Genomic DNA, 21,528 nt, shown 5'->3' on the forward strand with positions numbered 1-21,528 from the left:
GTGATGCGTGTGTGTGTGTGTGATGCGTGTGTGTGTGTGCGTGTGTGTTGTGCGCGTGTATGTGTGTGTGTGTGTGTGTGTCCTCAGGTGTCGGACAGGCAGAGTTACCTGGTGGTGTCTCTGGTGCTGTGTCTGCTCCTGGGGCTGCTGCTCTGCATGCAGTGCTGTCGAGGCTCCTCCAATCACAGCAGCACCAGCACAGCTGTGCCCATGACCAACCATTACCCCAGCCCAAAGAGGTACAAACACACACACACACACACACACACATTCTATAAACATGGCCTCCAACAGCACAGGTAGATAAATGAAGAACTGCTTCATTACTGTAGAGGTTAAATAACACACACACACACACACACACACACACACACACACAGATGTTTATACATTCTCCACACACTCTACTATAACTGGCCCTTCCTCATGTTTGAGATGGATATTCTGCTTGAAACAATGTCCAACTTAGTTGTCTTAACATTCTCACATAATCCTAAAATCAGCTCCACCCAGGTATATCACTATGTTGATACAGTGTATACATGACATGACCTATAACATTGGAATCTTCCTGTGCTAAAGAGATATATTTAGTTAGTAATGTGAGGAATGTGGTGTATACTAAGTTGTATGTGCGGTATGACATATTGCTAGTATTCTCTTGCCCCTTGGGTGCTGGTTAATGGCCGCCCTCTCTCTGGTCTCCTGCAGGTGTTTCTCCTCATATGACGACATGAGCCTGAAGCGCAGAGTGTCCTCTCCTCTGGTGCGCTCCAAGTCCTTCCAGATGACTGCCACAGATGGTAATGAATCTCTAATGAGCACTGAACACAACACACACACACACACACACACAAACACGAACACACACACACATATTTTCATATTCAAGGACATTCTGGGACACACACACACTCACACACAGTATTCACAAACACACATTTTATTGTATATTTCAATGCTCCATTGCATTTAAACACACTTTTTGTTAAAAACAGCACGCACAGATGCACACACACACACACACGCAGGCAGGCACGCACGCGAGCACACACACACACACACACACACACACACACACACACACACACACAGGTTCCCAGTGGCTAAACTAAACCCTCACCTTGTTCCTTGTGTGTCATTGTGTTCTCGCACACCCTTTAATTCCATTCTCATTCGCTCGGTGGGGCCAGCCAATGACGAACAAAGGCTGCGTGACATCATGGTTTTTCCCAGGCAGGCAGGCAGCGCTCTTAGAGAGAGAGTGGCTCGTGTTACCGTGCCCTAATCTTCCTGCCCTCCACACCATCTGGCTCACAAATCTGCAGGTGTTATTGTGTTTCTGTCCAGACCAGACCAGGGGCCACTGCTCCCACTCCTGCTGCGCTCTCAGCTGAGCCCCTGGCCCAGCCGACCTTCCACAGCCTAACGCCATGAGCGCGTCTCATTCCCATCATGTGATGCTCCATATGAATCAGCCATGTGGCCACGGCCGCAACAGCGGCTACTACACCCGAGCAAAACGGCTATTCTGCAACATCTGCAACCCAACCCCACCCCACCCCACCCCCCCTCCTGCGGCTGCTTCTCTTTTCTTTAGTTCTTTTTTGTGCTCTCACGTTTTTGCCTCCGCACGTCGCGTGTGCCCGGGGCTTCCAACCGCTCCTCATCGGCCAGTTTATCCACTCTGCAGCAGCAGCGAACATGGAGGCTATTTTTAGCACATTCTGCTTTTGGCCGTCACATGTCAGACATTTGCAAGTAGTAACAGCAACAGAGACAAAGGCCTACATTGTTTCTACGAGGGAAAAAAAATAAAATTTGTGTAGTTTGTCAAATTTGGTGCTTGTCCTCAGTGAGTGTAGGGAGCGAGTGGAGTACTACTTGCAAGTGCACTCCATGCTTATATGTGTGTGTGAGTGTGTGTCTGTGTTTGTTTGTTTGTTTGTTTTGTTTGTGTGTGTGTTGTTTGTTTTCCATTGCCATCGTTTAACCTGGCCCCTTCTCTCCCCTCTTTAGTAGGTCCTGATGACTTGTACATTGTAGAACCTCTAAGGTTTTCTCCAGAGAAAAAGGTACAGTGTCCGCTCCGCCCACCCGAGTGGCCTTATCTGCTGCTAACGGTAGCGCTAACGCTAGTGCTAACGGTAGTGCTAGCGCTAACGCTAGCGCTGTGTCCGGCTGGCAGGCCTGTGGCACCACACGCACTCACCACCTCTCCTGCCCTGCCCTGACCTTCCTTTGTGTTGCACTGCATTGCATTCAGGGAGGCCTGCGGGTAGTATGCATACTGCATACTACACACTACTACATACTACTACATGCATACTGCATACTACTACATGCATACTGCTACATGCATACTGCTACGTGCGTACTGCGTACTGCTGAGGGTGGTGCAGTGCGCTGTGGAACACAGTCCTGGGAGTCGTGTGGTGTAGTTCATTAACCGCTTCTCTGCTGAGCTATGGAGCTTACTGAGCAGGTTTTAGTTTGTTGTACAGGGTGCCCTCCTGTCAGCCCTCCCTCCATTTATCCCTGTCTGTCCTGGCTTGTCTTGTGACATCCCCAGAACTGACCACAACACGTGCATGCTGATCAGATCTTGATTATTGATGACTAATAACTTGATTATTAATGACTAATAACTGGTTAATTGGTATGAATGCAGATGGCTCCGAGATCTCATGGCTCAGCACAGTGGTGGTTAATGTGTCCTAGAGCAGTAGGTGTTTTAACATTCCTGTAATTGGTGCAAGTTCCTCCTGAGTGAATGTCTCTGCTCTCTGCCCCTTGTCGTCCCTCCTCCCTCTGCAGAAAAAGCGCTGCAAGGTGAAGGCCAGCGAGAAGGCGGAGACCCTGAAAGCCTCGGCTATCACGGCGGCGCCCGCACCCATCTCTAACGGTGCGCCCAAGTGCAACGGCACCGGCGGCGGCCTCGGCGGCAGCTACCCTCACAGCCTGCACTTCCTGCCGTGCCCCGAAATCGGCGAGCTCTCCACCTGCTCGTCCAGGGCCTGGTCCGAGGTGAGCTCGGAGGGCTCGTCCACCGTCTCGGACGAGCCGGCGTTCAGCGGGAGCGCGTCGTCGTCGTCCGTCACCGCCGCGCCCTACTCGAGCGACCTGTGCAACGGGCATCTGCCGACGCGCAGCAAGGCGGAGAAGAGGTCCTTCAAGCGCCGGCGCTCCAAGCAAGCTGACCAGCAACAGCAGCAGCAGCGGCACAGCTGGAACGGTTACCGTGGCGACGAGGGCGACGAGCTGCTGCCCGTGCCCATCCCAGTGTCCGGCGGCGCCCTGCCCATACTGGAGGACCTCATCAAGGGCAAGCAGGAGCTGGGGGTTGGCATGGGCACCTTCAGGGTGCAGACTGTCACCGGACACGTTTGAGTCACATACACACACACACACACACATATACACGCAGCACATCGTGCTCAAATGAGCTTTGGCAGCGTCAAGCCCTGTCTTGAACACTTGTTGACCGTCACCTCGAGTACCGCGTGAAGTCACGGTGTGGGAGAGGAGGACGTTGTTTTCGTTCTCACCCATGACCTGAGATTTTGATTTATACTCTCTCTTTCTTTTTCTCTCTCTCTCTCTCTCTCTCTCTCTCTCTCTCTCGTTATCACTCTCACTGTATCTCTAATGGCTGTGTCTGGTAAGCCTGGCCTGCCATGACGCTCTCAAGCAGAGTGGAACTGACCCCATGGGAACGGTCACCGGGGCAACGCCACCCCCCTCCCCTCACCCCACCCCCTAAACTCCACTACTCCCATCTCCTGGAGATGTGCCTTTTTTTCTCCGTTACAGAACGTGCAGACCACAGCGTGAAACTCCTTTTTACTTTTTACTTCTGTTTTGTTGCTTGGAGAGATATGCAATGTGGAGGACACATGTAAGACACAAGGGGCAATTTAATAATGGTTTACTTTCTCTGTTTTTGATTCAACATTTCCCTTTCTTTCTCAATGTCTCTCTCGCTCTCTCTCTCTCTCTCTCTCTCTCTCTCTCTCGTGGGATAAGCACACAGCTCCAACAGTATGTACATCAGCAGATAGCATTCCGCCTTTGGAAGCCCAGACAGAGCAAATGTCCCCACTGTCCCCTCCGTTTTACCCGCACTGTCACACGGACGACCAGAAGCATGCAGGCAGCCGAAATGCATACGGCTCCAAACAAGACGAACAACTGTGCAGTAGGACTGTAAGAGTGATACCCCCCCACCCCCAAAGTCTGCCCCCTGTCCACAGATACAGCCTGAGGTCCACACTCATCCATCTGTTTGCCAATGATACTAACACTATGACTCTTCTCCTCTCTGTATGTGTGTGTGGGTTCTTTTTTTGAAGCTAAACATTTTTGGTCTCATTTGTCTGTCTGTTTCTCTCACTGACATGATGGGACACTAGCCTTGCTGCTGTCTGTCGTTGTCTGTTGTTGTTTCTTGGGACCAGAGAGTTGACCTTCTTCCTTCCGCACTGAGCCCCAGATCTGTCAGATGCTTTACGAGTGGAGCTGAATGAAGAACCCATCCAGTCTGTTATATGCACTTCTGTATGATGACCCTGATGATTATCTGCACGGCTGTCTGTCTGTCTGTCTGTCTCTGTCTGTCTGTGTCTGTCTGTGTCAAGCTTCTAGTAGTGTTTCATGAATCGCCATTGAGGCTTACAGATGTCCAACAGAATAGATTGCCGATACAATTAAGTCCAGGCTGGGCCTGTACGTGATCTCCGCACTCTGACATGCACACTTAAAACAATGCAACACAAACATGTTTCACAAAATACATACAGTACACACACACACACACAAACTGAGGTAAGGGACTCCTTTTCCTCACAGGACCAAGTGGCGCCCTTGTGTCACACTCAAATCTGGCCCTCACATGCTGTGTTTCTTCACGTTCTTGTGTTGTTTTTGTTCATGAGCGCCGCATACGTCTACCAAAGACTCAAGAGAGTTTTTAGCGGACCACCACTTTCAAGTCCAAGCACTCATGTAACACGTACACAAGGATGGACACACACACACACACACACACGCGCACACACACACTTGCATACATGCCCTGCAGGGGACCCTTTGGCGAGCTGTTTTATTTATCTATTTATTTATTTAAATGTGTCTTGACCTGCCTGTGCTCAGAAAGGTCTTGGCCAAGCACAGTGCCATGTGCCCAGCAACGTTGATGAAGTTTACACACTCGCCTCATCCACTTGGTTCTTTGGTACTCTCAATATATACAAAATCAGTGTACACACACACACACACACACACACACAGACCCATCAATGGTACACTTAGTTCCCTCTTCAGTGTCACATTCTCACACATTGTTCCATCTATTTATTCGTATTTATATTCATTGTACTGAAAAAGTTGGATTCTGTGGTCTTGGCTTAAAAAAAACAAAATGCTGCTGCTTGTTTCTGTGAAATCATCATAAACGGTTATTTTGTTAGTGATGTATCTGCTCATATCAGGCAGGCCTCAGACATTAATTTTTAAGAGGTCTGGCCCATGAAGCCCTACTGGGGAGGGGAGGAGTTGGAGGGCTGCTTTAATAAGTGGTAGTTTAGATTCATTGTTTTTTCTTCTCTGGGTATCGTTCTGATGAGCTCTACGCATCGAGACTGGGGCTCCTCTTGTTTTTCTTTTTCTCGATCATTCTAGCTGTTCTCCACAACTCTGACACTAACCCAGACTAACCCACCTATCAGTTTGCCGCAAGCTCTTAAAACCTTCCCGTGCACTCCAAACATCTTCTCAACCCCATTTCATCTGCATGTGTGTGAGTGTATTTCCCTGTTTAAAAAAAAAAAACATTTCTGAACAACAAGGCTGTTGACTTCTTACTGTGAATACAACCATTTTGACCACTGAGCCCTGCAGGATACGGAGACCATGCTGGATGGAAACGGGTCACAATCATGTGATTTCAGTTCTCGTTGCATATAAATAATCTATGGAACCCCCCACCCCACCCCATTTCTTTGAAGCTGATGGCACCCTCTTGTATAAAAGCAGTAGATTAATAATTCCGGTGTATATAGAAAAAAGGGAAAGACAAGGATGAGATTTGAATGTACCACTCTGTGATCGAATGAGAGCAATTCCACACAGTCAAAGGGGACTTTTAACTTCTTTTTTGTTTTTGTTTTTGTTTTTGTTTTCAGTTGTGATTTGAGTTGTGATTCTTTCCTGAGTGTAGAGACGGAGTATCTTTGAGCTTTTTGGTGTTTGTGTGCATGAAAGATTGTCTGTGTGTGCGTGTGTAAATGTCATGTCATATGTTGTTTTTGTTTTCTTTTTCTCAGTTTGTATGTATGCGAGTGACCGATGGAACATCACAATGTCCCCCCTAACCTGAACGAATAGACATGTGTCCCACATTAGTTGGATGTGGGGCCAAGTGTGCACTTTTAACGTACTCTTTTGCCTTTTTTTTTGTTTATTTTGTTTCGTTTTTCTACACTATACCTTGTACGTCAAGTGCTTTTCTTTCCAAGGTTTTCTCCCTGTGTGGCGCCACCTGGTGGCCCTTAGCTCATAGTGTGCCAGCAGGGGGCCTGGAAAACACCCCAGATTGCTGAGGGCAAGCTGCACAGTATTGTGGAACAGGAGCAACTGTAACTACAAAGATGTAGTGCCATTAGAAACTGTGAATTTCTAAATAAAAATTCTCTGTTGTCTTTAACCTGTTATTGAAGACTTGATTATTTGTTTTTTATTTTGACTATTTTGAAAGTGTTTTTTATTTTATTTAAAAATGAGTCTTCTCAAGGTCCTTGGTGAGATCATCAGAATGTTAGATCTATGGTCAATATGGGAATTTACAATAACTGCCTGCAACAACTTTCCTCTTATTTCAACAACTCTTAGCTCACAGTATTTGAGAGATACATCAACTTGCATTTATATAGCACTTTATCAAGGCACCCAGAGCGCTTTACAGTGAAGGGGCAACTTCACTAACCACCACCAATGTGTAGCACCTATTTTACCTGTGTCAGAAAGCTCACCAATCAATGAATGAGCCAATTACACAGGGATTATTAAGGAATTATTATTATGAATGAGGTTGAGAATTTTGCCAGGATAGGTTTTTAAGTTATTCTTTATTAGTCCTGTAGGAAGTTCCTATTGGGAATTTGTTCTCTGTATTTTACCCATCCGGGGGTAGTGTGTACGCACACGAGCAGTGGGCGGCCCTTAGCAGCGCCCAGGTAGCAGTTGGGGGTTGGGTGGGTGCGTTGCACCTCATTCATGGATGTGGGAGAGAGTGCTGTTCAATCACTCCGCCCCCCACCCACATTTTCCTACCAGTGAGGGATCGAGCCACCCTTCGGTCACGAGTCCGATTCCCTAACCAGTAACCTTGGATGCCTTATAAAATGTGGTGAACAGGCTCGGACTGGTAATCTGTACAACCGGGCGGTGGGCCGGTGACCTCCGGGATTTTTTCTTTTTTAAAAAAAAAGTTATTTAGCCTATTTGCGGCCCGTCATGTAGACCTAGGCTTAGCCTATAAATGCAGTTGCATCTATTTGGATTGGGGGGTGACCGGTCAATCATTTTGGCCTCTTCATGACAGGTTCAGTGTGTGTTAAGATCGCCCCCCCCCCCCACCCCTCAAGTGGATTTGTCCAAGCAGCCGCTTGGTTTGTGGGGAAATATAGCCTACGAGTCCATGCATGGTAGCCTAGGCTATGTACGTGCCCTCCGCTGGCTGGTGTTCACATCATCGCAGTTTAACCGTAAACAGCAATCAGAGGTGTCTAATTTTATTCCATAAATATATTGTTTTTATAGACGTAAGTTGCACGCGCTACGAAGAGCTTCCATTTACTGCACCATGTAGGCTACTGTAGTGCGGTTTCTGTCAACATAAAAAAAAAAACTCCGGGTACCTACAATTTTCGCACTAACTTGGTGGAAAAGTGTAGCACAGGTTAAAGAAAACCTATTCATGTTTGGACTCAAAAGGAACTTCAAAGTATTTCCCATATAGTAGCCTTTTAGCTCACAACGACAGTGAAAGTGGAAGTCTCTCCACCGGGTGTTACATTAGATGCACAATCAATCGCGAGTCGATGCACGTAAAAAGTATCAACTGGTAGGTTACAAGGGCGCGGGAAGCGGGGTGCTGCAGCACCCCCTGCTGGCAGGAGATAGATTTTTAAATGTATTATATATATTTTTTTATTACTAAATCGCTGTCTGACATGATGAGTCAAATAGCAAAAAAGGGTTATGGATTGATTCGAATATAGGCTTTAACAGTTATAAAAAAATTAACAGTTATAGAGATCAACGTGAACGTGAGTCAGTTACTGTAAAAACCGTAGCGTGGTTTCAGCTATTTGATAGCGATCAAGTGTGTAAGCCTACGGTTGATATACATATTATATGCGATTTACACGTTCAAAAAAGCATGGATAAGCTGAAAGAAACTTTAATTGTGTTGTACAGTTTTGTAAAATTAATAAATTATAGCTAGTGAAATTTCACTAGTCGCTAAGATAGAAATTATTAGGATAGGCCTTACATACTTGCTGTGGAGATGACACACTTTAGGCTATTCAGGAATTATTTGCGAGATCACTGCAGCCTGATTATTAGCCTATATTTAAAGCCAAACATCTCTGGTGTGGTTTTGACGATCAGAAAAGTAATTTTCCTTAGCTATACTGAAATAGGCTAATGATGTCAAGTGCGCTACTGTTAGGTTAGTAGCGCACTTGACATCATATTAGGCTACATGTTACATAAACATGTAATATATTTCTGAAACATGTAATATAAACATATTACATGTTTCAGAAATACTACCCATCCCTGGGAACAGGCAGATTGCATCTTTATAGTTGGCCATATAATGACATACTTAGGTTAATACTGTATTTCACCAGTTAGGGCACAAAAATGGCCAGTAGCTGCACTGTGTAGCCTATCTTGACATGTCTTTAAGTTTTGGGTTACAATATACAGGTAGTGGGCTCTCTGTTGATTTGAATGAGTAGGCCTAAGCCTAAAGTTACAGCATTTCTATCACAATTGACCAGACTTTGACCTTTTGTCTTCTTTAAACAAAATTCTGGCTATGATTGTTCCTTGTATTGCATCATGAGCCATCACTGCACCTGCATTCTACTGTTGTTAGCCTTAAGCCTAGCTCAGTCATTATGTTGTACCACATCACCCTCCATTAGAAGTGCAATGAGCTGCATTGAGCATAATAAACTGCATTTAGAATTCCAAATCCATATTTCCAGATATTTTGGTAAAAGTAACTTAAAAGTAATACAATAGTAGTGTAATGCCTTACAATTCAGAGACAGTAATATTATAATGTAATGAATTACTTTGAAATGACAGTAATAAGTAATAGATAATATATTACGATTTTGAAGTAACTTGCCCAACACTGATTAAACCACATGTCACTGCTTGACTAAATGAAAAATATAGGCTACCTGAACATGCATGGAGATCGTCATAGTTGACAGAAATTACGATACTGATTATATAATAACCTATAGGTCCAAATCTAAATGTTTGGGTTCAGTTTATGAAGTGTTGCTACAGCATGATACTGTTTGTTTGTTATTTATGGGGGGGAATCAGGGGGGGATTTTGGTATCGGTGGGCTTGTGTGTGTGGGTGGGGGGGTCGTCGGTCCAGTAGTGGGCCGGTCCAGGAGAAAATTGCCAGGGCCGAATTTTGTTCCCAGTCCGAACCTGGTGGTGAATGATGATAACTATGAGTGCCATGGGATGTTTAATGACCTGTCAGTGAGTCACATTTCAACAGACAGCATCTCCTACAGCAGCGTCCTCGTTGCTGCATTGGGATTAATTTTTGGCCGAGGGAAGAGTCACCCACCAACACCACTTGCAGCAGCAGCAGCAACTTCAGATATCCAAGGAGATCTCCCATTCAAGCCCACACCTGCTTAGCTTCAGCAGAGCCCAGGTATCCAATGAGATGAGATTATAAGGTCCTTCTCTCTAGTAAGGTCTATTGTGGTCTGGCCAATCCACATGTGACTGGCTGAGATTCATACTGAAACCTTTTGCATGAGGAGCTGTACTAAGTGGTCTGTATTTATCATACTTTATAGCATAGTTTCGGTACAATTTCAAGCATTGTCTACCATCAATACTTTAATGACTATTTTTTGCTAACCACAAGTTTCATCCAAACACCAGATTGTTAAATACCAGAGACATTACCAGAAAGTTAATGTCTCAATTTCACATCCTTCCCCAGAAATCTTTCACATCCTGCTTCTGTTGTTACATTTCCTGTTAGGAACTAAACTACACTCATGTTGATGTTTTGAACTAAACTACACTCATGCTGATGTTTGCAACTAAATACATTCATGCTGATGTTTCTGTCCATTTTGTCAATCACCAGCCTTGAACAGTTCTGGTCAATACTGACCCATTTACCAGACTAGACTCATTTACCGGTCGGTGTCAGCTTTAAGACACTTTTTTTTTGTCCAAAATCACCAAATGGATCTTCATGAGCCGTAGAAAGCATGAGTAAGTGAACCTGGTTTCCACTTTGAGCCAGACACCATATACTTCTCGTTCCATGTTAAAAGTGCACACCAAAATCATAGGAATGTTTTATTTTACAAATCTTTAGTGTAGTGCAGATTGTCAATTATTTCAGAGTACAGTTGTTTATACGTTTAGCATAAACTTTGTCCTGTTGTGTGATTCCCTTTAGTTTTTAGTTATTTTTTTCTCAAAAATAATCTCAGTGCGATGTCTGGCCTGAGAATCATTTCCATTTGAGATAGAGTGTGCTCTGTGAGATTAAACATCTCACTGTTACAATCTCGTGATCATAGGTCAGATTTCCCTTTTTAAAGCTTGACACTTCAGGTTTTTTTTTCTGATTACCTCTGGTCCGATGAATACTGATTATATATATATATATATATATAAACAATTCTAAAATAAAAAAACATGTCTATCTATACTACATTAAATATAGGACATTCTTAAAAGAGGCACTGCATGTCTGAACACAAAAACTGGCTTATGGTTCCCAAAAGGGTCCCCGGTTCCCTTAGTGGTTCCAGTTGTTCCGTGTTAGTTCACTGAGGCATGATCAGAAGTTTCCTCAGGTTCCATCAGCCCGTTAATGACCGGCAATCCTGCAAGGTCAAAAAATAACTTAGCATCTTACTGCATGAACGCATATAGCAGCTCAACATACATTACGAACATAACAGATCCTTATATATATCATCTGTCTTGTGAAGACCTGGAGGTTCAACATATTTAATATTCATATTATAGGAGTTCACATCATTTGTGAATATTTTACGTTTTCTGTGAAAACTATCTATTCATGGGTTTTATCAGGTCCCTTTCCACAGGTGTATAAAATCAAGATTATGAATAGATAGATAGATTATGAACGCAGACTGCATGGTGCTTGATTAATACACCTGTGGAAAGGGACCTGATGAAACCCATGAATACAAGGCAGAAAGAGGTTCTGGGCCAAGTGGTAGCTAAACTACTGACAACTGTCATTTTTTATTACTAAATAATGGGAACTCCTTAAATGCATTCAACAGAACCACAGATGTGCTCAGGAACCTTCCTGATTCTGGTCAATCAAAATGATCGCAACATGATCATATATCAGTGAAATCAGTCAGAGTGCTCTTTCATTGATCTTCATTGTGACATCAGTGAAAGTGATCTCTCATTGGCCTGTTAACTGCATCACTCATTTCTGATTGGCAGAGCCTTCCTGAGGGAGGCTACATTCTCACCGTTTGGCTCATTGTTGACAAGTTGTTCTTTTTCAGCTGTAATGCACAACAACATTGTGTTTGGATATAGGGCCCACTACACACATCCCCCCCACAGTTTCTTAAGGTCACCGAGTACTGTCGGTACAGTGTAGCACTGTAGATTAGCAACTCGAGCTAGGTAGCACCGATTTTCATACGGACAGCACTCGGTGACCTCGAGAAACAGAGATCTATGCGAAAAATTGCCAGACTTCTCCTTTAAGTCAATCCTATTCAGAGGGACAGCCTAGGTGCAGTGCTATGAGTAAACCATATGAAGCACCAGCAACCCTGTCACCAGTGAGAAACATCTCCCTGCTTCTTTATCACACGCTTTCATAAATCTTGTTCTTCCACAACTTTATCAGTTAGCGTCATATCACGGCATCAGCGTTAGCACTGAATTCACACCAGAGGCGCGGGGTGGACTCACTGTGTCGAAGGCTCACGGGCCAGATGAGGAGAGAGCAGAGGCCCAGCGTAGCAGCGACAGCCACCCCTCCTGTCACGCCGACCATCACATAGTGGTAGTACCACACACAAGCTGGGCAACACACCTGTGTGCTGAGCCAATCAAAACACATGCACACGTGTAACAAAACACACATACAGCGACGTTTACAACTAGACGTGGTCTATTTGATGACAGAAATAAGAAAGCATGGCACGGCAACATGTTAAGAAAGCAAATACGTTTTTTCTTTATTTCATTTAAGAAAATACTGCACACAGTTGGAAAAAAAAAAACTGACAGCACATGCAGTTGTGCATGCACTCACTCTCTCTCTCTCTCTCACACACACACACTCACACACACACACACACACACACACACACTTACTGGCATGGATGGAGGCTCTGGATCAGCATGACAACCAAACCATTGGCCACCTTGTCAGTGAAGCTCATAGCACCGTACACAAATGCTCCACTTTGCTGTAATTGTACACAAAACACAGAGGATTAAAACATCAGAACATCAGGCAGTAAACCACTCGTGAGAAAGATGAATAATCAAGGGAATGCCAATTCAGAATGCTTCAATATTTGGTCTAATTCTCCCCAAATCAATCATCAAACACTTTTTCAATGATGATTTCAATGATTTCATTTCAGTTTATTTATGACCTGACAAAAAACAAGGTATCTCTGATTACTCATGACTGACAAAAAAAATAATATTTGTGTTTGTGAATAACAGGAAGAAAAATTTCTCAATCGTGTTAGATGTGGCAACTCAGTGAGAACAAACAGTTGTCAAAGTCATGTTTGACATGTCCCTGTTGTGGTTAAAAGACAATGTTTATATATATATATATATATATATATATATATATATATATATAAATATAAATATCACACAGCGGGGAAAATAAGTATTGAACACGTCAGCATTTTTTTCAGTAAGTATACTTCCAGTATACTTACTGAAAATTGGTAAATTGTAGAAAAGCTACTGGACCGGATGGAATTTCTAACAGGGTTTTGAAATCCTGCACTGCTCAGTTAGCTCCTGTGTTCACTTATATCTTTAACACATCATTGGCTCAAGAGACAGTTCCTACTTGCCTCAAGCAGTCTGTTATTGTTCCAGTACCGAAAAACAAAAGTCCATCATGTCTGAATGACTACCGCCCAGTAGCTCTGACGTCTACAGTGATGAAGTGTTTTGAGAAGCTTGTGAAAAACATTATCTGCTCATCCCTCCCTGCCTCCTTCGACCCCCTCCAATTTGCTTACAGAGCCAACAGGTTTACAGAGGATGCCATCTCAAACCTCATGCACACCACCTTAACTCACCTGGAGGAGGGGAATGGGAATTATGTGAGGATGCTGTTCATTGACTTTAGTTCAGCATTCAACACGATAGTACCCCTCACCTTGGTCACAAAGATGAAGGCCTTAGGACTGAACACCACCCTGTGTCACTGGATATTTGACTTCCTCACCAACCGTTCACAAGTGGTTAGAGTGGGGGGTCTGACATCTGACTCATTAACCATCAGCACTGGTGCTCCCCAAGGCTGTGTTTTGAGTCCACTGCTGTACAACATCTACACACATGACTGCAAAGCCAACAGTAGTCCTGTCATCCCCCCAACACACACACACCAAGACCCCTGGCAGTTGGGTTAGCCCCTTGAGCCGTGGATCTGCCCAAGGTTTCTTCCTTGGTAAGGGAGTTTTTCCTTGCACCTGTTGCTCTTGGGTGCTCCTTGTTGGTGCCCCCCACCCAATCCCAATCCTCCCCCACCTTTTTTATGCAGCCCTTGCCACTTAATCTACTAAACCCCTCTTCTACTGCACTTTTTACCCCCCCCCCCCATTAATGCACAAATAGGCTGACACCAGACATAATTTCACTGCATTTCTTACTTCCAGTAACTATATGCATGTGACAATAAACTTCCTTGTATCCTTGTATCCTTGTATCCAGTGAGGCTATTCGCATGAAATTTTCACCGGACATTAGTATTAACTTAGGTAATCCACACATATATAAAAATCCAAACATTAATGTCTAAAAGTAGTGTTATGAGTAAAAAAGTGGAATGGCACAGGGAAAAAGTATTGAACACGCTAAGAAAAAGCAGTACACAAAGGCGAGGAATGACAAGGAACAAACTGGAATCTATAAGTAGTTAGAGAAATTGTCCCTCCTGTCTGTGCAAATTGATATAAGATGGGTTAGTACATACTGGTGGGCTATAAAAAGGTTTTTTATTACCAAGGTGTCACACAAGAAACATTTCATGATGGGTAAAGGCAAAGAGCTCTCCCAAGACCTTTGCAAACTTATTGTTGCAAAACATATCAATGGAACTGGTTACAGATGCACTTTAAAACTTCAGAATCATCCAGCAAGCAATATTGGAGCCATTATCTGCAAGTGGAAGAAACATCACTGCATCATCAACTGGCCATGCACAGGATCTCCTTGCAAGATTTCTGACCAGGAAGTCAGAAGGATAGTCAGAAGAGCCAAGGACCACTCTGAGAAAGCTCCAGAAAGATTTGAAGGCAGCAGGTACAATTGTTACAGAGAAAATCATAGGTAATGCACTCCACCGCCATGGCCTCTATGCACGCTCATCCCGCATGACTCTATTGCTGAAGAAAAACATGTCAAAGCTTGTTGAAAGTTTGCTACACAACATTTGAACAATCCTATGAAATACTGAGAGAATGTATTCTGGTCAGGCAAGAGCAAAATTGAACTTTTCAGATGTCATACTACACACCATATTTGGAGGAGAAATGGCACTGTGCATCACCCTAAAAATACCATACCAACAGTGAGGTTTGGAGGTGGTGGAATCATGGTGTGGGCTGTTTTGCATCTCATGGCACTAGCAGACTTCATACAGTTGAAGGAATGATGAATGGAGTCATTTTGTTCTGGGAGAATCTTTACTTCCACCAGGATGATGAGGATGAGACATGGCTAGACCTTCCAGCAGGACAATGATCCAAACCATTCAGCAAAGGAAGCTCTCAATTGGTTTCAGAGAAAGGAAATCAAGGCCCTGACTTCAATTCAATTGAACAGTTTTGGAAGTTAACTAAAGATCAGGATTCACAAGAGGGACCCCTGAAATATTCAATATTAAAGGACTATCTGTTTAAAAGAATGGGCCAAACTCACACCAGAATACTGTGACTGATTAGTTTCATCATACAGAAAATGCCTTGAAGCGGTCATCATGAATAAAGGCTTTTCCACAAAGTATTTAAGAAATTTCAGCAGGCGTGTTCAATACTTTTTTTCCTGTGTCATTCCACTTTATTACACATAACTCTACCTATGGACATTAATGTTTGGATTGTTTTATATGAGTGGATTATCTGAGTTAATTCTAATGTCTGGTGAAAATTTCATGCAAATAGCCTCATTGGAAGTATACTTACTGAAAAAAATGTTGATGTGTCCAATACTTATTTTCCCCGCTGTGTGTGTGTGTATATATATATATATATATATATATATATATATATATAAAATTTGTATTTTTGTAATTGTTTTTTCATATTTATTGTAATATTTCAGTGATAAGTCAGTGATTACACACATTTGGCACAGCTTCATCATTGTTACCTGAAGTTAGGCTGCTGACATTCAGGAGGACTAATACTGTACACACCAGTATCACTTTTAAAGACGCAGTGAAGGCTGTCCACTTCCTCAAGGAAATAGAGATGTTGAGAAGAAAACATCTCTGTGCCACAAAAGGGCTCTTAATACCAAGCCAAATGTAAACACAGCCCAGGTGGAGTAGCCACTCAGCAAACTTTGAAGGCCAAATCAAGCACCCCTGTTATTAAGTGCAGCATACAGAGTTCCTTGTCACCGAGTAAAGAAGTAGTTACCCAGTAGCATTAACCCCAGCAAACACATACCTTTAGGGAACTCAAGTAATACCTTTAGGGAATTGAAGGTAATACCTTTAGGGAACCTTCCCAGAATGTTCCCTATAGGTTCCCTAAAGTGTATGTGTTTGCTGAGACACTATCAGCCAGTCACAGCAGACATGCTAAGCAACGGCAAGGTTTTTAATCATGTAGTATCTCTGAAGTTCAAATCCAAACAAACAACAAACACAACAACAACAACAACAACAACACTAACCCTTTCACCCTCTGAGACTTACTGTCTGGTCCCCGATGAGGTCAGCGGTCAGTGAGAGCGACATGACGAGGATGGTGGCGGAGCCTGTACCCAGCAGGATGGCCGCACCATACACGGCCGAACCCATGTGGATGTCCAGCAGCGCCCAGTAGGCAAACGCCATGATCAGCAGCAGGCCAGTGAAGTAGGTCAACTGCCAGGGTGGACAGAGGGAGCACACCGGTCTTAGAATCTGGCGCGCACCACAGTTCCAGAACACTTAGCATACACAACAGCCAGTCCCCCCCCCCCCCCCCCCATTGTAAACGTACTAATTACCAACCATTTCGTTCAAAAATTCTAAAACAACTATGTTTTTTAATACTTCAAAATAACATTTGATAAATGAACCTAACATTTTTTCTTTTTTAGTAGCCATAGGTGTGTAGATTTGAACAAAATCTAGTTTGGTTCCTACCGGGGCTTTTACTGCCTGAAATATCCGATTTTGTTTACCACGCTCGGAGTTTAGTGCTGGGCTGGTGGGTGCCTATTCCCAACCTTTCACACGGCACATCAACGGTTAGCCCGAGAATTCTCATTCCAATTCAAAATTCCACTGGAGCTCCAAGCGGATTTGTACACGCAGCCTTACAAGACTGTTTACAGCTCTTCAAGTCACGGTAAAATGTAATTTTTGGTACATAGCTAATTTAGATACACTTATGGTGTGGGTGCTTGTGTTTCTTTAGGAATCCGCCGTCTTGGTTTATATAGAAATGAATATTAAGTGACACATACACGTAAGAGGTTGGACATACAGGGCGGTTGGTAATATGTGACATTTCGATACATGGATTAAGCCTCACCCTCATCAGGCCTAAGCCATGTCCAGGAAACAGGCCATACGTGTATAATTTACATGGCACATGTATACTATTAAACTTGCTTGACCACCAAGTGGCCATCCAGGACATGTGTTACAACATACACTGTGCTCTGAGCGATGTTGGTACAGTTGCTGGAACAGTTTGTTATGTTTTTATGGCTCAGGTTGGACCAAGTTGTTTTTGTTGCCATTTTTGGAGCCTGGGCTGTCCACAGATGTGCTCAGGGAGGTACATAAGATTATGTATGACCCAACCCATTTTCACAATCAGGAACTAGAGTTGCTACCCTCAGGTAGACGATTTAGAATGCCGAACTGCAGGTTAAAGAGGTATAAAAACTCATTCTGTGTTACCTACTTGTACACTTTTAGCCCCACTGTGTTGTGCACTTTTTGTGTGTTTTTGTGATTGTGTCTGTTGTGGATGATGCAGTGAGGCATGTTTGTATTGTCTATACTCTGTGTATATTTTATGTGGTATGTTGTAAGTGTGTGACGCAGTGACTGCAGCCCAAGACAAATTTCCCCCCTGGTGGACATTAAAGTATATTATCTCATCTTATCAGATACCGCGTTTTTACAGTGTATTCATGGCACAGGCAGCTAGCGGATATTTGCTGTATGTGTGATGTTGCTGTATGTGACAAAAAATATTTTAGCTTAGAAACCGCGTAACATCGCTTAGAGCACCTTTAAATGTAACCTACATAGCTATTTTACATTATTATGGTGGTGCACTATGAGTACTATCCTCTGCAAAAAGCACAGATGTTAATGTATGGGAGAATCTCTTATAATGCATCTACTAGCATCTGCAGTGGTGCAGTACTTCAAAACGCACTGAATGGTGTATAGTGCACATGGTGTGCACATGGTGTAGTGCATATGGCGTATAGTGCACATGGTGTATAGTGCACATGGCGTATAGTGCACATGGTGTATATGGCGTATAGTGCACATGGCGTATAGTGCACATGGCGTATAGTGCACATGGCGTATAGTGCACATGGCGTGCACATGGCGTATAGTGCACATGGCGTACAGTGCACATGGCGTACAGTGCACATGGCGTATAGTGCACATGGCGTATAGTGCACATGGCGTATAGTGCACATGGCGTACAGTGCACATGGCGTATAGTGCACATGGCGTATAGTGCATACACTATAAAAGTATGCAAAATACTAGACATGCATGTGGGCTCTCACACGCACACAAACATACGCACACACACAATAACGCGCACACAAACCTACACATGCACACAAACCTACACGTACACACACACACAACCTCATGTGCACACAAACATACTGTACACACACATACAGCACACAGAGAAAGTCTTACACTTTTGCCAATCAGCTTGCTGACAGGCTTCATGATGAGGGAGGAGGCGAAACCACTGACATACATGACCAGAGGAATGGTGGCGATGTAGTTCTGCAAAAACAAGAGGCACAGATGAGGCGATAGGGGACAAGCAAACAAGGCCGAGCCCCACAACCAGAAGTGAAACCACCCCCAAGCCCTTATAAATAATCCCTCTCGAGAGGACTTTTGCAAATGATAGCAGTCACCATGACACTACAAAGACTGACAGCAGTAACGGGTGCGAAACTGCGGAGAGTGGACGCCTTACCTTGGGTAACATGAGGGTGTTGGTGAGATACATGGAGACATAAGTCTGGGAGAGGTTGACTATGAGCCGGGTCGACATGTAGAGGAAAGCCACCTGACAGAAGTCAAAGACACACAAACACACGCGTATGCGCGCGCACACACACACACAGAGAACCAAGTTTCAATCTGAAACCTGACCACTAACCAACATTAGTTATCTGCATACATTTTATCTGCATGTGAGCAGATTAACAATTTCCTGACCACAGACAGCACCATTTCAACAACTGCATCTGGTCTATCTTAAAAATGATACTGTACTGACCACAAAAAGAGTGGTGATTCATCAATAATATCAATAATCAATCAATAACACTCCAGCCATGTTAAAAACACTGTATTTTTCTCAGGAATGTTGTACTGTGCTTGCTTGTTGTCTGTTTGTCGCTTATCAGTTGTTTGTTAGTGTTATGGTTATGGTTATGGATTTGGCAGACGCCTTTGTCCAAAGTGAAGTGTAGTGTAGTGTGCTACCTGTTGTGTGTTAGCGCTGTTGTGTGTTAGCGTGCTACCTGTTGTGTGTTAGTGTGCTACCTGGTAAAAGGATGGCTGCAGAAGCCAGTGTTTCCACTGCAGCCGGGCTGTGGTAGGTTTGGGAGTGTTGAGGAGGAGGGGCTGCCGTTCGCCAGGCTCAGAGTCGCCGGTGGCATAGCTGTTCTCTCGGGTGCCCACGTGGAAGAGCAGTGAGGTGACCGCCCCAATGCCCAGCACCAGCAGACTCAAGTTCTGCACACACACACACACACACACACACAGTGTTTAGGAAGATGAGATGGAAGCTGGGGAGTGTGAGCAGGGAGTGATGGCTTGTGTGAGGGAACAGAAGGACTGAGAGGGAGGTAACAGGCAATTCATTAGGTACACATAAAATGTGTATGATAGATTATATTAACCAACACATCTGAGAGTCATTGGTATGCACATGTATGCAAGCACGAACACACACACTTATGCGCGCGCACACACACACACACACACACACACACACACACACCTGTTGGAGTGAGGTGCCCGGTGCTAACTCACTCTGAAAACAGGAATGTCAGCCGGCCCCAGGTTGTCCGTGCTCTCCTCCTGTAGGTGGAAGAGAACCCAGGCCGCACCGAAGACAGTGATGTTTGCCACCACTGTAAACGCATACCTGCACAAACAACTCAAAAATTACATTTGGCTCCAGTCGTCTGTTACCAAACCTCTCATCCAACCGAGGCTCCTGCTGAACCACTCATCAGAGCTATGCCTCTAACTCAATCACAAAAACATATTGAGGGGCTATCCAGGATTTTGATTAGCTCATACGCTCACCAAAGTGGTTGTAAAGTAAATTCTGAGAGGTAAAATAAAAAAATAAATAAAAACCTGTCTCATCTTCAGAGGCAGACTCGCAGGCCAGCCTCCACTCTGGTGTCTGGTAGTCACATGATAAGCTCAGGACCTCTCTCTCTCTCTCTCTCTCTCTCACACACACACACACGAAGGGAAAGCTAGGCTCACTCACCTGAAGGCAGTGAGTTCCACCTTGGCATACTCGCAGGTCACGAGCTCGGGGATAAGTGACAGGTGGGAGATTTGAGTGGCCGCCCAACCAAACTGGAAGATTACAATGAAGGGGAGAAAGTAGATGACACCAGCCCACTGTGGTGTGCCGCCATTGCAGCCAATGCACTGGTTAAAGATGAAAGCAAATGACACCAACACACTCACTGTGCCTGGGGGCAGACAAAACACACCACGTTAATATTCAGGTGTGTTCCTGTGTAGACTAATGTTATCTCGCTTTCATTTCAGGTGAAGAACAACGCTGGTGACTCACCGACCAAATGCCATGTTTTCCTTTTCCCGTACGTCCCGCATCCTGCTGTACGATCGGACTCGTAACCAATGAGCGGCGTACAAACTCCATCTGCGATCTGACCGACTAAAAGAAGGATCCCTGCGTATGTGTTCCCAAAACCTAGTACTGAGTGGTAGTATACCAGTAGGTAGGTGAACCACATAGAGGCACACAAGTCGTTTAAAAAATGTCCCACCGCATAACTTAGACGTCGACAGAAGTGTAAATACGACGGGCTGTCAGACATGACCGTGGCTCGAGTTTTCCCTTTCTGAATACAAGAGTGCAAACTAATAAACTATTGAATATTTACAAACTAACTGTTTATTGTCGTAGCACGAGACTGTAGCCTATAAACAAGCGTAACACCCATATTTGCTTCATACCCCTGCATTCAAAGGGTAAGCGTTGCCATGAGTGTCGCTTATCCAATTCTCAGAAGGGAACGCTTTCCCGGTCTAGTCAGCTGACAAGCACGTTTTAAATTGATGCTGATTTAGTGTGAATGATCCATTATTCTTGACTGCCGCGGTGGTATGAAAAGCCAGATGTTTTCACGTAATCCGGTAGGCTAGTCTAATCCTATTATCAATTAGTAGGCTATGAAGTGATAATTCTCAGTTTAGCCAGGTTTAGCACCATTTGTTGTGGTGTTATGTGTCTGTAATGGCCGCCACTTGTGA

The 21,528-nt window shown here is 44.2% G+C and overlaps 2 protein-coding genes across 9 annotated transcripts in view; one reads left to right on the forward strand and one right to left on the reverse strand.

Moving 5' to 3' along the window:
- suco (SUN domain containing ossification factor) overlaps positions 1-6,703 on the forward strand; it is a 49,583-nt gene extending 42,880 nt beyond the window's left edge. For 5 of the 7 annotated variants that reach the window (XM_042057030.1, XM_042057031.1, XM_042057032.1 and 2 more), the window contains 4 exons: positions 88-239; positions 712-803; positions 2,020-2,075; positions 2,818-6,703. In XM_042057030.1, the coding sequence (XP_041912964.1) occupies positions 88-239; positions 712-803; positions 2,020-2,075; positions 2,818-3,390 (873 nt within the window). In that variant the 3' untranslated portion in view covers positions 3,391-6,703. The other 2 variants (XM_042057035.1, XM_042057036.1) reach the window with 2 other exon arrangements.
- Positions 6,704-10,633: 3,930 nt separating this feature from the next.
- Positions 10,634-21,528, reverse strand: mfsd12a (major facilitator superfamily domain containing 12a). Of its 2 annotated transcripts, XM_042057043.1 has the most exons (11): positions 20,825-21,528; positions 20,510-20,720; positions 20,038-20,152; positions 19,546-19,737; positions 18,971-19,063; positions 18,679-18,771; positions 16,483-16,653; positions 12,675-12,769; positions 12,267-12,397; positions 11,813-11,848; positions 10,634-11,182 (listed from the first exon to the last, which is right to left on the reverse strand). In XM_042057043.1, exons 1-11 carry the CDS (start codon positions 21,090-21,092, stop codon positions 11,118-11,120), a joined length of 1,470 nt encoding a protein of 489 aa, XP_041912977.1. In that variant the 5' UTR covers positions 21,093-21,528; the 3' UTR covers positions 10,634-11,117. The 2 variants fall into 2 exon arrangements, with proteins under 2 accessions (XP_041912977.1, XP_041912978.1); XM_042057044.1 differs by lacking the exon at positions 11,813-11,848.

The sequence above is a fragment of the Alosa sapidissima genome, chromosome 12 (genome assembly GCF_018492685.1).
Source record: "Alosa sapidissima isolate fAloSap1 chromosome 12, fAloSap1.pri, whole genome shotgun sequence".
Taxonomy (NCBI): domain Eukaryota; kingdom Metazoa; phylum Chordata; class Actinopteri; order Clupeiformes; family Clupeidae; genus Alosa; species Alosa sapidissima.

Coding starts and splice junctions, on each gene's coding strand:
- mfsd12a (XM_042057043.1), bottom strand. CDS start 21,092: ATGTCTGACAGCCCGTCGTATTTACACTTCTGTCGACGTCTAAGTTAT. Junction 12,770..16,482: donor ACCTCATCGGGGACCAGACA/GTAAGTCTCAGA, acceptor GTACAATTACAG/CAAAGTGGAGCATTTGTGTA. Junction 11,183..11,812: donor TGTCAACAATGAGCCAAACG/GTGAGAATGTAG, acceptor TTGACCTTGCAG/GATTGCCGGTCATTAACGGG.